The 15,886-nt window shown below is 42.8% G+C and overlaps 1 protein-coding gene across 1 annotated transcript in view; it reads right to left on the bottom strand.

The window, feature by feature from the left end:
- Positions 1 to 6: 6 nt before the first annotated feature.
- The window catches only part of LOC129847437 (aryl hydrocarbon receptor-like), a gene marked incomplete at its 3' end in the record, with an annotated part of 81,261 nt that continues 65,381 nt past the window's right edge, over positions 7 to 15,886 (bottom strand). The window contains 7 exon segments of the mRNA XM_055915229.1: positions 7 to 44; positions 46 to 549; positions 789 to 930; positions 3,775 to 3,884; positions 4,564 to 4,766; positions 6,351 to 6,478; positions 9,212 to 9,335. Coding sequence (XP_055771204.1) covers positions 7 to 44; positions 46 to 549; positions 789 to 930; positions 3,775 to 3,884; positions 4,564 to 4,766; positions 6,351 to 6,478; positions 9,212 to 9,335 — 1,249 coding nt within the window.

Below are 15,886 nucleotides of genomic sequence, written 5' to 3'. Positions count from 1 at the left end.
CCCCGCCATCCCCCACCCCCAAGGGCTCCTGCTTGAAGAGGACTCTCTGACAGAGAGAGGATGCTGCCCTCCTGCCAGCTGCTGGAGAAGATGCCCCCACACTCCTCCTGCGGAAGCCCTGCCACCTCCTCCTGCGGAAGCCCTGCCACCTCCTCCTGCGGAAGCCCTGCCACCTCCTCCTGCGGAAGCCCTGCCACCTCCTCCTGGAGTTGGAGCTTGTTCTGAGTGTGAGGGGAGCAGCACAAGTAGATGGACTTGTCCTGTTTCAGCAGGAGTTGGAGCGGGAGCTGGTTCTGAGTCTGAGGGGAGCAGCAGTAGATAGACGTGTCCTGTTTCAACAGAGAGCCCAGCAGTGAGTCAGGGTCCAGGGTTCCATCCTGGTTGTTGTTGGTGGTATTTTCTGCAGGGCCGGTGGTGTCGCCTGCTAAGGAGTCCCCTGTTACCAGAGTTTTGGAGAAGCTGGTGTTGTAGAGAAGAGCCTCCCCAGTGGTGTAACTGAAAGGCAGCTGGAGGCTCCGCTTCCTTAGGTTGTCCTCTCCCTCTTCATCACTAAAAATAAGTACATTTTAGTCATTTAGCAGACGCTCTTATCCAGAGTGACTTACAGGAGAAATTAGGGTTAAGTGCTTTGCTCAAGGGCACATTGACAGTTTTTTCACCTAGTCAGCTCGAGGATTCCAACCAGCAAACTTTTGGTTACTGGCCCAATGCTCTTAACCACTAGGCTACTTGCCGCCCCAATGGAATGACATTAAACAATGAGGTTGTGTGTGCGTGCCGAGACGTACGTGAGGACTCTTTGGGATGCGATGATACACTCAGGCCGTCCGTTCTTATAGACCAGTCTGGCGTTAGCCTGCACCCACACCCAGCCTGTCAGCTTGGTCAGCAGCCTGAATACTGTCATCCCACTCTCTCCGGTCTTTATCACTGGGCATGGAAACACACACATAAACCAAGTTACACAGCAGAAATGTGTATAGGACACATAAACATCACATAAACATCACTAGGGATGTGGCTTATAGTAAAACATTCAATTCTTCTGTTTAAAAAAGATACAGAAAATTCATAACGTTTCATGTGAATTCACAATGCAGCTGCTCTGCTGCCAACAACGGTTTGGGTCTCACAGTGCATCCCTTTCAGATGGTGAAGCGTTGCACCTGTACTACAATTCCTGTACCTCAATTCCACTTCGCAAAGTTTCCATTTCCTTCTCATTTAACGGGACTTCTCTGCTGTCGCTTGCCTTTCTCAGGCATTTTTCAAAAGTTAACAACAATGACGTAGTGGTGGAGAGTCGACTCCAAAATAATAGATTCCCCGACTCCTTACACGATGACTCCCGCTGTCGACTCCCGTTTCTGAGTGTTAAGATTAGATTGAGCTAAGAATGGACACCTAAGATTCAGTATTTTTGGAACGGAGGAGAATTATTAGTTGCCAAACTGAAAACACAAACACTGGCATCTTTCATAGAGCTAGCGAGGGCCAGGGAGAGGCGCACATTATAGGCAGATCGGCCACCAGGCAAACAGTCACTAGGCCTATCACACGCACTGGGCCTATCTATCGGTAATCAAAAGCTGTATCTCGTAATGGAATGCTGTATTTTGCCATTTCTTGGCTTGCAATGTTTCGTAACTTCAGCAAAGCAGGGCCTATCTCTAGGGCTGGGCGCTATAGCGTATTTGATGATATACCGGTATTGATGCAGGGACCGGTTTGGGTTTTTACTTTACCTTCCATAACGGTATTTGAATGTTTGGTTTGTTAAATGTGGTACGCCTTGTGTAACGTCCATTTTTATAGTTTACTTCGCTACCCGAGTCATCTCTATCCACTCCCTACATGCTGCTTTCCAGACAGACCTAGGCCTGCACCCAAGGAGAGCATTTGTTGTTCCTCAACCAGGCTGCATGGGCAATGCAGCACATGTAACAATGTTGATGACAACGATGCCGTTTTTACTTTGCTTCTTACTATAAATCCACTCGCATTCTATAATTACACTATTGGTTTGTGTTTCTTACATCTGCAAACAGCTAGTTTTGTATTTTTTTTTAGCAATTTGGGCCTAAATCCTGTTAGCCGCTAATGCTAATCGCTAGCTAGCTAATAAATGTACTGAGTCATAGCAAACGTAATTAGCTATACAGCCTGACAATACCAGTGCTGGTGTAGACCTAAATCAGCATGTTGTCTAAATCAGAGGAATATGAAGTAGCTAAGAGAGAACATTCAATGTAGCCAAAGATTACAGGGTCCCCTAGGAAACACTTATCAACAGTTCCTCCCTGGCATTTTAATTCGTTGTCATGTCAAACACAGAATTCCAATTTAGAATTAGAATAATCATTCTATTTCCATGATTCCAACAGTTCACTCTTTTTTTTGGTTTAAGTTGAATAGTATATGTAACGGATGTGAAATGGCTAGCTAGTTAGCGTTTCGATCAGTTACGTCACTTGCTCTGAGACCTGAAGTAGGGTTTCACCTTGCTCTGCAAGGGCCGCGGCCTTTGTGGAGCGATGGGTAACGATGCTTCGTGGGCAACCGTTGTTGATGTGTGCAGAGGTTCCCTGGTTCGCGCCCGTGTCGGGGCGAGGGGACGACGTAAAGTTATACTGTTACATTGATGCTGTTGACCCGGATCACTGGTTGCTGCGGAAAAGGAGGAGGTTGAAAGGGGGGTGAGTGTAACGGATGTGAAATGGCTAGCTAGTTAGCGTTTCGATCAGTTACGTCACTTGCTCTGAGACCTGAAGTAGGGTTTCACCTTGCTCTGCAAGGGCCGCGGCTTTTGTGGAGCGATGGGTAACGACGCTTCGTGGGTGTCAGTTGTTGATGTGTGCAGAAGGTCCCTGGTTCGCGCCCGTGTCGGGGCGAGGGGACAGTTTAAAGTTATACTGTTACATATACAACAATCAGAATGGAGAAAGACCCATTGAAATCACTTAGAATAGATGTGTTGCCACCCTAGGGTCACACTACTCAAAGAAAATTGTGAACTTTTATTATTCAAAAACATAAAATATCGTCATAATGTACAATTTAAAAAAAAAAACACTGATATGATATTTTGGCCATATCACCCATCCCTACCTATCACCAATGAATAGTCTAGGATATTCTACACACAACAGACCGAAGACTGAACACACACTCGCATCATTAATAAAGAGCAGGCGAGCCAGCGCGAGGGGGAGAGGAGGAGGCAGGCAAAAATTATGTCTTGTCTTGCATGTTTCGCAAATTCACCAAAGTAGCCTAAAGTTTTATTTAAAATTACACAACTTTCCACAGGCATTTATAGCCTACCGTCTAGTTAGGCTATAACACGGAAATTAACATGAACTGCACTGTGATTTTAGCAACAAAAAAACAAGGATTTTTCATAAAATTAAGGATCCCAACTTTGTAGAAAAGTTTGAATGTTTAAACGTTCACACCTCTGCTTGTCACTAAAAGTCACTAAATCAAATAGAAATTAAATCAAATCAAAATTGCCTTCAGGGATTAATAAAGTGCGGTCTTGTTTTATCATCTCATCTTAAAACACCATTAATTTTTTAGAAGATGTAGGAATGAATCTGTTCAGAAAGTCCCCTCAGGACACTGGCTGTAGAATGAACTACTCAACATGTAGAATGTGCAACTCAACATGCAGTACACTATGCAATGTGACCCGCACGTTTTTGATCTCAGTCTGTCAGTCTCCATGAACTACACTACATGATAGGACTGTGTGCAGCAGGAGAGCAGTCTTACTCCTCATGTGGTTCTCAGCACAGTGCAGCATGTCAGCAGCATGGACGAACTGGTATCCTGAGCCGTGGTTGCACAGCTCAGCCTCAGTGTAACCCAGCACCATCTTCCCTCTGTACAAGAGGACAGGAAAAACAACACAGAAAGCACATTGAAAACATGTCTCTTCCCTACTTCTGAATAGATCACACTTGTGATCTAAAAGCATAATTAATCAATAAGGCACAAGAGGGTGTGGTATATGGCCAATATACCACGTCTAAGGGCTGTTCTTATGCACGACGCAAAGCGGAGTGCCTGGATACAGCCCTTAGGCGTGGTATATTGGCCATATACCACACCCTCTTGTGCCTTATTGCTATTATAAAGTGGTTACCAATGCAATTACAGCATTAAAAATATATGTTTTGTCATACCCGTGGTATACGGTCTGATATACCACGGCTGTCAGCCAATCAGCATTCAGGGCTCGAACCACCCAGTTTATAATCTCAAATATGATGAGATTGCGCAGATGGTTCCTCTTAAAATGTATAAATGATTTGAATTATTAGGTTTATTTGACAGGGACCACATACAATTAAAACATGCACTGTACTAGATTTAGCTAAATAGCTTGTTCACAACTCCAGTACCCGGGCAGGTGAACAATAAAATGATTTACCATTCAGACGGCAAGCTTTGAATTCAATGTAAAATATTGTAGTGAAGTGGTCATCTTCCCTATGTATTGAAGGTGCTTAGCAGCAGTAAGCCCCACTAGACAGGCCCACTACTGTTATCGTCACTCACTTGGCGTCGCAGGCAATGGGGGTGAAGTCCAGCTTGTGCTTGGTCTTGAAGATTAAGTTCTTGGTGCGGATCTCCAGGATGGTGGGGGGCTGCAAGGGCGAGGCCAGGGCGAACAGTGCCAGCTGAGGCGGGATGGCCTTGCCCTGCTTGGTCCTCTCGCTCTGGCCATGGAGGAACTTTAGACGCCCCTGGATGTTCAGGGCCTGGAGAACGCAGAATAGCCATTAAACATAGTCAGGGCTGTGTCCCAAATGGCCCCCTATTCCATCCTGATGACGGTCGATTCAGACAGGAACATTGGTTAAATAAGATCCCATTAAGCTGTTGGAAGAAGCGTCAAGATTATCAATGAGCTGGAGCTCTTTTTATTGAGTACACTTCTCCATGCAACTGGTAGCACCTTAAAGGGAAATTTCACAAATGTTCAACTTCCTATTCATCATCGACAAATGTGAAAATGGCGTGTCACTATGTTCTGTAGTAAAAAATATGGTGAAAGATAAGCGTTTCCAATGACATCATCGGTGCACATCATGTGATTTTAACCAATTATGAGGAGGCATTACCTACTAATTGCCTCCTAATTGTCTATGAATTGGTTGTCATTGGAAACACATCTTCCTCACTTTTTTTTTAGTATAGAACATTTAAACATGCCATTTTCACATATATTGATGTTGGGGTGGTGCTGGAGACGATGAATATGAAGTTGAATTTTCTTTTTAATGTTCCTTTAATAAGGTATGTAAGTGAAAGTTTACTTTCTAAAACGTGTAAATCTAAGTAACAAAAGACTGAAATAAGAACTCAATGGGTCTTTCTGATTTAATTATTATTTATTTTTTATCTGTTTCCCTAACTGAACAGAATTTGACACAGATTTGATTTGTGCTCAGGTCATCCAACAGAGTTGAAAAGTTCAGAGGGAGAATTGAGGCTAGCCAGAGGACAAAGGCATAGTTCTCCACTTCATTTCCCATATTAGATTTGAGAAATCAGTAAGAGTGACTTGTGACAGAGGATTTATTCAGCTCTGTAACAATCAGCCCACTCAGAAAAACTCAAACACCATCTATATTCTAAGAAAATCTAGAAAATGTAAATGAAATCAAATTAGATTTTCAAATAGACTTCTAGGAAAATGTCCATAAAATCTAACTAGATTGAAAATGTTGTTAGATTTTATGGAAAATCTAGTAAATGTTTTAACTACCCTAGTTAAAACACCAAATGGTCATTGATCAAATGGGCAAAGACAATTTAATTTAAGCTATAATATTGAGTTTATGTAATAAGAAAACAATTTCCAATTCCAGTTAAATCTAATTATTCAGTGATTATAACTTGACATTCACAAAACTGTAGAGAAATGCAAAAAATATTTTAAAAAATTTAGAATATTTTTGTGTTCTCAAAGCTTGACTGCAAACGCTATTTGTAGGATAATTTCCTGGTCTGGATAAGCAGTCGTTGGCCATACCCTTCCCTGAACTCAAAGGGGAATTGGAGAAGCCTCACACTGATTCCCCCACTTCAGGGCAACGCATATTTAACCCCTTCCTGACACGCCACTCATCCTCAAAGAAAGTGACTTCAGTGGCTGTCATAACACAATTACAATCTCAAGAGTTTCAGCGGGAGATGAGAGTTGATTTCCATTGCGCTCTAGTACACTGTTCACAAGTAATCTTTTTAAATAATTATTTTAAATGATTAGGGTTGAAAAATCTTTTCCTAAAATTCCCTAGATTTTCCAGTAATTGCAGAGATTTCCTCCAGGAACTTACTAGGAAGCCAGTGGAGTTGTCCAGGAGACATCTTAACCTGCAGACAAAGTTGCGTTCCAGGAAGGTGGAATTCTCTGGTGGAAGTGCCTCTGGCTTGTAGACTGTGACAGCCTGTGGCGAGGCTGAATCTTCAAAGGCCAGAGAGGTGGGAGGGGGGGTCATAAAATTACACATACAGCATACTATAGCTATAATAGTGAATTACAGGATGTCTAGAGAAAATAGTGTCTTCATATAGTAGACTAACTCTTAGCAGCAAACCTCACCCAGAGCTGCAAACCTCACCCAGAGCTGCAAACCTCACCCAGAGCTGCAAACCTCACCCAGAGCTGCAAACCTTATGTCTAGTCCCCACACTACAAACCAGAATGTTATGCCACATGTCATTAGCCATTTCCTACTGAGGAAAGACAGAATGCTAGGTAATACTCCCAAACGTAGAGTTTATCTTATCCAGGGCTGGGCCTAGGTCAGGCTCACCCCAGCCAGTTGCCACTACTGGTCCAAGGTGCTAAAACGCCCCTGGCTCACAGGGTCTCTCAGGATGCAAGGTGAAACACTGCTCCACACTACGATATGGAGAGTGAATACAGTGACAGACTGTCTGGATAATATCAAAGGTAGAGGACTGGTAGAGAGCTGGCGGTTCACTATGATCAGTGTAATAGAGTTCGTGTTACACGAGTAGGGCAAAGGACCCGTACAAAAAATATGTGTCTCCCCATGGAATGTGACCAGAGAACGTGAAATACTCCTCGATTTTAGAAAGACAAGCCGAGTGGATAGCTAGAGGGTGTTTTATGACTTTATAAAAGTGTTGAAAAAAAGTGTTGACAGTGCTGAATAAAATCTTAAACATGAACTCACTCATAAAAACAGCAGCTGTTTACTATATTTGTTGACAGTCTCTCTAGTCATGATTTTGTTTCTCACAGTAGTTTTGAAATCTCACAGTAGTCGACTATCAACTTCACTGTGGGCTCGTGGAAGCTGTGACACAGTGATCTGAGATATCTCATTGGCCAGCGGCAGACCTATAGGTGCACTTGATTTGCTATCCGGATCTGCCAGGTAGGCGGAGTTTGTACCTTCAGACACATGAAATTGGACAAAATGGGAACACTTCAACTACCTGGCGTGCAGGACAGCTGAATCAAGTGCACCTAAAACAAACGTTGCAAAAGTAATACAAAAATAGGAACACAAGGCTTTATTTTACAGAAATGTTTGGCGATCTACGAGGAAAGCCTTGGATGGACCAGTCGACTGCAATAGACCAGATGGACCAGTCGACTGCAATAGACCAGATGGACCAGTCGACTGCAATAGACCAGATGGACCAGTCGACTGCAATAGACCAGATGGACCAGTCGACTGCAATAGACCAGATGGACCAGTCGACTGCAATAGATCAGATGGACCAGTCGACTGCAATAGATCAGATGGACCAGTCGACTGCAATAGATCAGATGGACCAGTCGACTGCAATAGATCAGATGGACCAGTCGACTGCAATAGACCAGATGGACCAGTCGACTGCAATAGACCAGATGGACCAGTCGACTGCAATAGACCAGATGGTGACCACTGGACTAGAACATCTAGGCCTACATTCCTGGCTGACACAGCAGAGATACTGTACATTCAAGGAGGTTTACTTTTCACAAGTGGTTATTTCCTTCTGTGGCTCTCTTCACTTCCTAGTAGATACCATGTTTCCCTGTGCTTCACCAGCATACATGGAGCTGCTGGACTTAATGTCATATTAGAACATTAGGTAGCAGACACCCTAGGACTAATATATACACTGCTCAAAAAAATAAAGGGAACACTTAAACAACACAATGTAACTCCAAGTCAATCACACTTCACACCTTGCAATTGTTTTGAGCAGTGTATAATGAAGGAACCTGCCAACGCAGGGGGAGCTCAATTAATATAAGATCTGGGGCAAGACAGGTTAGATAGTGTGGATTGGAGAGTGATAGTCTATAAGAAACAGACGTGCTGGTACAAGTTGTGTGTCGGCTGTCTGTGGTGAAAAACTCAGCTTTACCTGAGACCAGCTGTCCAGTGTGAGGGTGGGGTTGGAGGTTACCTGAGACCAGCTGTCCGGTGTCAGGGTGGGGTTGGAGGTTACCTGAGACCAGCTGTCCAGTGTCAGGGAGGAGGGTGGGGTTGGAGGTTACCTGAGACCAGCTGTCCAGTGTCAGGGATGAGGGTGGGGTTGGAGGTTACCTGAGACCAGCTGTCCAGTGTGAGCAGTCAACCTCCAACCCCACCCTCACACTGGACAGCTGTCCTCAGGTAACCTCCAACCTCGGGTTACCTGAGGACAGCTGTCCAGTGTGAGGGTGGGGTTGGAGGTTACCTGAGACCAGCTGTCCAGTGTGAGGGTGGGGTTGGAGGTTACCTGAGACCAGCTGTCCAGTGTCAGGGATGAGGGTGGTGTTGGAGGTTACCTGAGACCAGCTGTCCAGTGTGAGGGTGGGGTTGGAGGTTACCTGAGGACAGCTGTACAGTGTGAGGGTGGGGTTGGAGGTTACCTGAGACCAGCTGTCCAGTGTGAGGGTGGGGTTGGAGGTTACCTGAGACCAGCTGTCCAGTGTGAGGGTGGGGTTGGAGGTTACCTGAGACCAGCTGTCCAGTGTGAGGGGTGAGAGGGGGGTTGGAGGTTACCTGAGACCAGCTGTCCAGTGTGAGGGGTGAGAGGGGGGTTGGAGGTTACCTGAGACCAGCTGTCCAGTGTGAGGGTGGGGTTGGAGGTTACCTGAGACCAGCTGTCCAGTGTGAGGGTGGGGTTGGAGGTTACCTGAGACCAGCTGTCCAGTGTGAGGGGTGAGAGGGGGGTTGGAGATTACCTGAGACCAGCTGTCCAGTGTCAGTAGTGAGAGGGGGGTTGAGGGCCCAGTGAAGCTGTCTCTGTAACTCTGCTCGGTCCTCCATATGAATGATGTCATAAACACTCTGATGGACGACGTCTGACTGTGGAGCAAAAACATCCACCATCATCAAAATACAAGTCTAGTAAACTAATAGAAAACAATGCAAATATGGACATTATTGTTGCTAGACAATACATCCTTCCTCTTCCCATCACTTATCTCATGGATCTTAGTCCTGACTTGTACTCTGCAAACATGCTCTGTACTGGGCCTTAGATTCAACCTGGGTTTAGTTCCGATACCCAAACGGACTTATTAGACTTGGTATCTGTTTAGGTCCTGGCTTTCGTTCATGTTGAGGAAATACCAGAGCAATCAACTTTGTCAGGTGTGACCGGTAAAATTCACACGCAAACCGTTAGGTAACACAAATAATGATATGGACACTAGTAAATAAGCAATGCTTACGCATTAGTCAGATGTTTTAACCCTATAAAATAGACTAATGTTTCAAGTTAAAGTCACATGCACAAGTACAGTGAAATGCCTTTCGTGCAAGCCCTAACCCCAACAATGCAGTATTCAATACTAATGTAATACTAAAAATAAAAATGTAGGGTACCACTAGTTAAGTAATAGCACGAAGTGAATGTGGATGTGAGTTGTGTGATTGTAGTGAATGTGGATGTGAAAGTTGTGTGAGTGTGGATAGTATTAAGCTATTTGAAATTGGGATAACAACAGGATTTACATTTGGCTATTCAGCTGATTGAAATGTGGATAATATGTACTGAGTGAATGTGTGGATGTGTGTGTGTTATTCTATATGCATGCAGAGAGACGAGTCTATAGAGACCATAGCATTTATGACTATATAAACTATTAATAGTATGGATGGGTTTATAGATACTATGGATGCTATAGGGACTGAGATGCTCAGGGACTATAGATGCTGTAGAGACTTTGGGGACAGTAGAGACTATAGAGGAACCATGGCAGTGATTCACATGACTGAAGAAAGATAGAGCTAGTCTTAGAGATTACCGAGTGTGTTTGGAAATAGTACGAAGTGAATGTGGATGTGAGAGTTGTGGAAGTGTGGAAAGGATGTGTTAAGCTGATTGAAATATGGACATCAAGCTGATTGAAATATGGACGTCAAGCTGATTGAAATATGGACGTCAAGCTGATTGAAATATGGACGTCAAGCTGATTGAAATATGGACGTCAAGCTGATTGAAATATGGACGTCAAGCTGATTGAAATATGGACGTCAAGCTGATTGAAATATGGACGTCAAGCTGATTGAAATATGGACGTCAAGCTGATTGAAATATGGACGTCAAGCTGATTGAAATATGGACGTCAAGCTGATTGAAATATGGACGTCAAGCTGATTGAAATTTGGACAATAAGAAAATAGACATTTGGATATTAAGCTGAATGAAATTTGGATAAGAGTTTGAAATTGAGAATAATAAGAGATATTATTACTATTAAGTGCTGAGTGAATGAGAGCTGTCAGGGGACTGGCTCCGGTGTGAAAGAGGTAATATGGGAGATTACTGAGTACATGTCTGAATGGATACCCCTAACCTGTTCTGTGAGCTGAGTTTTTCGATCTATAACGTTATCTACAGTTATTATACATGTATAGGAAGTATTGGCAAGCTAGTCTTAGGTAAAGGCTAGAGTGAGGCCAGAGAGGCCTCAGTGACAATTGTCTGTAGGCATTTATAAAGGAGGTGTCTACGTGGTCAGAGAACCACTGAAACCGTTGAAGTTACATATGGTTAATGACTATGAAGTGTCTACATGTGTCTGCAGCCACTACTCGTGTGTAACGATAGTCTACATGGTCTGAGAACCACTGATAATAGCACAAGGTATTATTGTAGGCATTGATGCACATGAGTGGTATGGATGTCTGTAGGCATTTATGATCTGTAACGTTATACAGGGAACCTGTGTATGTGAGAGATATGAAAGGGGAAAGTACTATTCCCGAATATGCTGTTAAATAGAACTACCGTAATTGCTGGACTATTAAGCGCACCTGAATATAAGCCGCACCCACTAAATTTAAAAAAAATATGTATTTTGTACATAAATAAGCCGCACATGTCTATAAGCCGCAGGTGCCTACCGGTACATTGAAACAAATTAACTTTACACAGCCTTTAAAGGAAAAACGGCTTGTAACAAAAATAAATAGGCCTTTAAACGAAACACGGCTTGTAATAAAAATAAATAGGCCTTTAAACGAAACACGGCTTGTAACAAAAATAAATAGGCTTTAACGAAACACGGCTTGTAACAAAAATAAAAAAAAATAGCAGTAAACAGTAGCCTACCAAGAAAGTCCTTGGTCACTATCTTCCTCCTGTGCACTGAAACCACTGAAGTCATCTCCTTTGGTGTCGGAGTTGAATAGCCTCAGAATTGCTTCATCCGATGTTGGATCGTTTTCATTGTTGCTCTTGTCACTTTCATCCGGAGGCAAATTCCCCGCTGAGCTCATGCTGCCCTCTTCAATACGCAGCAGTCCAGCCTTTCAAAACCCGTTGATAGTGGATTTTTTTTTTTTTTTTTTGACAACGCTCCACGCTGTCAGGACCCACTGGCAGACTTGACCATAAGTTGCTCTTCGCATGCGGCCCGTTTTAGTGAAGGATTTCTCCCCACTTGTCATCCAAGCCTCATTTTCTAGTTCGGGCCATCTGCTTTTCTTTCCTCTGAAAGCTTTTCTTGTCTTTTTGCACTAAGTCAGTTTCTCACGCTGCTGTTTCCAACGTCTTATCATCGGCTCATTAAGGCCAAGCTCCCGTGCAGCAGCTCTATTTCCTTTTCCAACAGCCAGATCGATCGCCTTCAACTTGAAAACTGCATCATATGCATTTCTGTAACGGTCGGCGTAATCCTCCTCCTCGGACGAGGAAGAGAGGCGAGAAGGATCAGACCAATATGTGGAGTGGTTTGTGTCCATGATTATTTATTAACCAAATAAACGGAACACTAACGAAACAAAATGACAAAAGAGAAACGACCCGACAAACAGTCCCGTGGGCACGAATACAGACACGAGATACAAAAAGTATGATTCTCAATCAGGGACAACGATTTACAGCTGCCTCTGATTGAGAATCATACCCGGCCAAACACAAACAACCCGACATAGAAAAATAACACATGGACAACCCACCCCAACTCACGCCCTGACCAACCAAATAAATACAAGAAAAAGGAAAAACAGGTCAGGAACGTGACAATTCCTCTGTGTCTTTGCCATGATGAGGGTGACAAAATGACTACCGTAATCAGAATTATGGGAAGTTTGAGCGCGCTCGATTTACGTCACATTATGTGACGGTGCTCAGTTTTTTGGCGGCATGAATCTTGTGAAAACGGGAAAAATCCATAAATTAGCCGCGTCATTGTATAAGCCGCAAGGTTCAAAGCGTGGGAAAAAGTAGCGGCTTATAGTCCGGAAATTACGGTAGTGTCAATATCTAAACCCATGTATGAATAGAACACTAGTCTAAAGGAGAAATTTGCGAAGAAAAGTATACTGGGTTACTAGAGATTTGATAGTAACAATGGAGAAAAATAATAATAATTATATACAACTTGCACAGCCAAACGTAGACGTACGTAAGTGGTGTACAACAGAGAAATTCATAGTATAATTGGTTACTAGAATTGATAAAGTAACAAATGTATGAAAGTATAATTGGTTACTTGAGTTTAACTTGCTAGGTAGAGACTTATCATGGATAGAGCGCGCCATCTACAGCGCATTACAAGTTCATCTTAAAATAGACATTTAATAAGTGTGAAGTCCTAGTTGAGGGAAACAGATATGGAGGTTAGTGAAAGTAAGAAAGTGAATGGTAATATGTGGCTTTCAGATAGCACTCTAATAACGCAATATCGTAGTAATTTGAAGAGTAAATGTTTCAATATAAGGTCACATGATGAACAGATGGATTGTGCATTGGGACTGATATTAAATTAGAGGCCAAGTTTCCTGTGGAACAATAGAGAGCAGCCAGTACTAAATGAACTCAAACAGGCTATAAGGGACACAGTGGGGACACAGTGGGACAGAGGTGTGAATAAAACACATTTTTGACAAGTTCAATTATTATTACTCAATTGTATAGTTTGGGTAGCGCAAATTATTTAAGTAAGGTAATGTCATCTAAACCAATAATATGTTTCCATTGCGTGGAACTGTGTCCAAAATTGAAGGTGATTCAAGTAAATGTTTTTAGTAACAAATATTCAGCTGATAAGCCAGCACCAACTCTTTGAAGGTCCTAGCAGATTTGTTCAACAACAGGTTTCATATTTTGACTAGTTTATGTCCCAGGGACAGTTAGGACAGAATTATGTCAATGCAACAGGTCAAAAAGACTAAGATTACAAGAGATGGGCTCTAGGATTGTTTACTTTAGGTGCCTATTCAGCTTTACGGGACACTGTATCATCTGATGTGTCCCAAGTATAATTCTGTAAACGCATGCTTTTATCAAGACTTCCTGCCTAAGATGCAGTAAACTCGATTAACGATTAAGAATTTTTAGGACTGATAAAAATCTAACAGTGAAAACTAATTACATGTTTATTTTCTTTGTTCCAGGACAAGTTGACATGTTTACCAATGATTCTGTGTCTCTCCCTTCGAAATGCATTCTGAGGCAGGCGCCTTGTAAAGTTAGTATAAAAGGTACACGAATCCGGCTGTTAAAGGAGCCCCAAATGAAGTAAATGCCTGGCCAATGTTTGTTTTTACCTGTTATTGAATATTTGTTAGTGGTGATTTATTGTGTGGGGTCTTTTTAATTTTTGGTGGGTTTTTCACAGGTTAGAAAGGATGCACCTTAAAGAAGACACCTGAAGTATCTATCATCAGAGTTCTGGTTGTACACATGTACATTCTCTTGATAAAGAAATGTAAAACCCATTGCAAACCTGATACACAAAATCATTGAAATATCTTGAAGTAATGTCTGAGGTACAGGGAAAGAAACACTCACTTAAATGGGGTTGAATGACCTCTGACTTCTGTTCTGACTTTCTGGTGAGGCCTGATCACCCTCATTAGAAAGACTAGAGACATTGGTTGAGATTGAAATGGGCTACGTAAACAATAGAGAATTAGGAACACATTCCTGTGTGAGATTCAGAACGAGAGAAAAGAGCGAGAGCGGGAGAAAGAGCGAGAGCGCGAGAGTGCGCGAGAGAGCGAGAGAGCGAGAGAGAGAACTGCCCCTGAATGAGGGACACCTTTCTATAGTCTATTTGACCATTACCTTATGGGATACAATTATTTATTTGTGGAGTTATCAAGGTTGTAATTATAATTTTATTTGTATTTAACAGGCAGTGTTGTCATTTATTTTTGGGGGGGGGGGGGGGGTGCATGAATCATGATGTGAGTCATGTGTCCAAAGGGGGAATTACCAGTCCCCTGGGGTCCTTTGGTAAATATGCTAATCATTTATTTTCACATGAATGCCTGTAAAAATGAAAGAAGAAATAAAACATGTTGGTAATGGTTGACAGTTACTCCAAATGGATTGAAGTTTTCCCCCACCTCTAGTTTTATATGAAGAAGTGTATTTCTGTTGTTGTGTTTGTCTTTGTCTTGTTTCAATACAAATCTCACCAGATTGGGCCTGCTAGATGGTGGGGATTTCTCCCTAAGGATTAGCACTCTGATCGCCTGACCCTGTAACTCTGCAGTGAGATCGCCAAGATGATAGGGGAGTATAAGCCAATTTGGGGGGGGGGGGGGGGGGGGGTAGAATAAGAATAACAACTGTGTGTGGTTATTCTCTTTGACATGTGTCTTAGACATTTATATTTCTACTTGCACATCCTCATCTGCACATATCACTCCAGTGTAAATTACTAAATTGTAATTTCTTTGCCACTATTGGCCTATTTATTGCCTTACATGCTTACTTCATCTGCACACAATGTATACAGATTTTTCTACTGTGTTATTGACTGTACATTTGTTTATCCCATGTGTAACTGTGTTGTTTTTGTCGCACTGCTTTGCTTTATCGTGGCCAGGTCGCAGTTGTAAATGAGAACTTGTTCTTAACTGGCCTACCTGGTTAAATGAAGGTGAGATAAAAAATAAAAGATGTAAGAATATTGGTAGTAGTAATAATTTGTCAAACAGTGAATAATTTGTCTGGATTTCCGGAATCAGATATGCTCTAAACTAAACTGTTGTTCTGGTCTGTCCTCTCTCGATGTTATGGTGAAGGTGACCACAGATGGTATCTAGATGCATAGAAGGTATAAATCGGCCGAGAACAAAGTGAATCTCACCCCCACTAACCGGCTGAAGTAATGGCGACAATGGCGTTCACTATGGTCCTTCACCACCTGAAACCTGAGTCCGAGCCAGCAACCTGTACACAGCATCCAACAAGACATAATGGACTGGAATGAACAGTGGCGGCTCAGGTGAGAGAAATCGGGACATTATCAAGGGCCATCAATTTTGAACATGTGCCATTGGGAGGACAAACTGAAACGCCACAAGAATGAGTGCCGAGAGGGAGGGGGGGGGGGGGGGTAGTCAACCGTGCCCGTAATTAATTTAGGGTTATCCTAAATTGTTTATTTGGG

This window comes from Salvelinus fontinalis, unplaced genomic scaffold (assembly GCF_029448725.1).
Source record: "Salvelinus fontinalis isolate EN_2023a unplaced genomic scaffold, ASM2944872v1 scaffold_0843, whole genome shotgun sequence".
Lineage (NCBI taxonomy): Eukaryota > Metazoa > Chordata > Actinopteri > Salmoniformes > Salmonidae > Salvelinus > Salvelinus fontinalis.
Note: the sequence above shows the minus strand (reverse complement) of the source record. Positions and strands in the feature narration are given on the sequence as shown.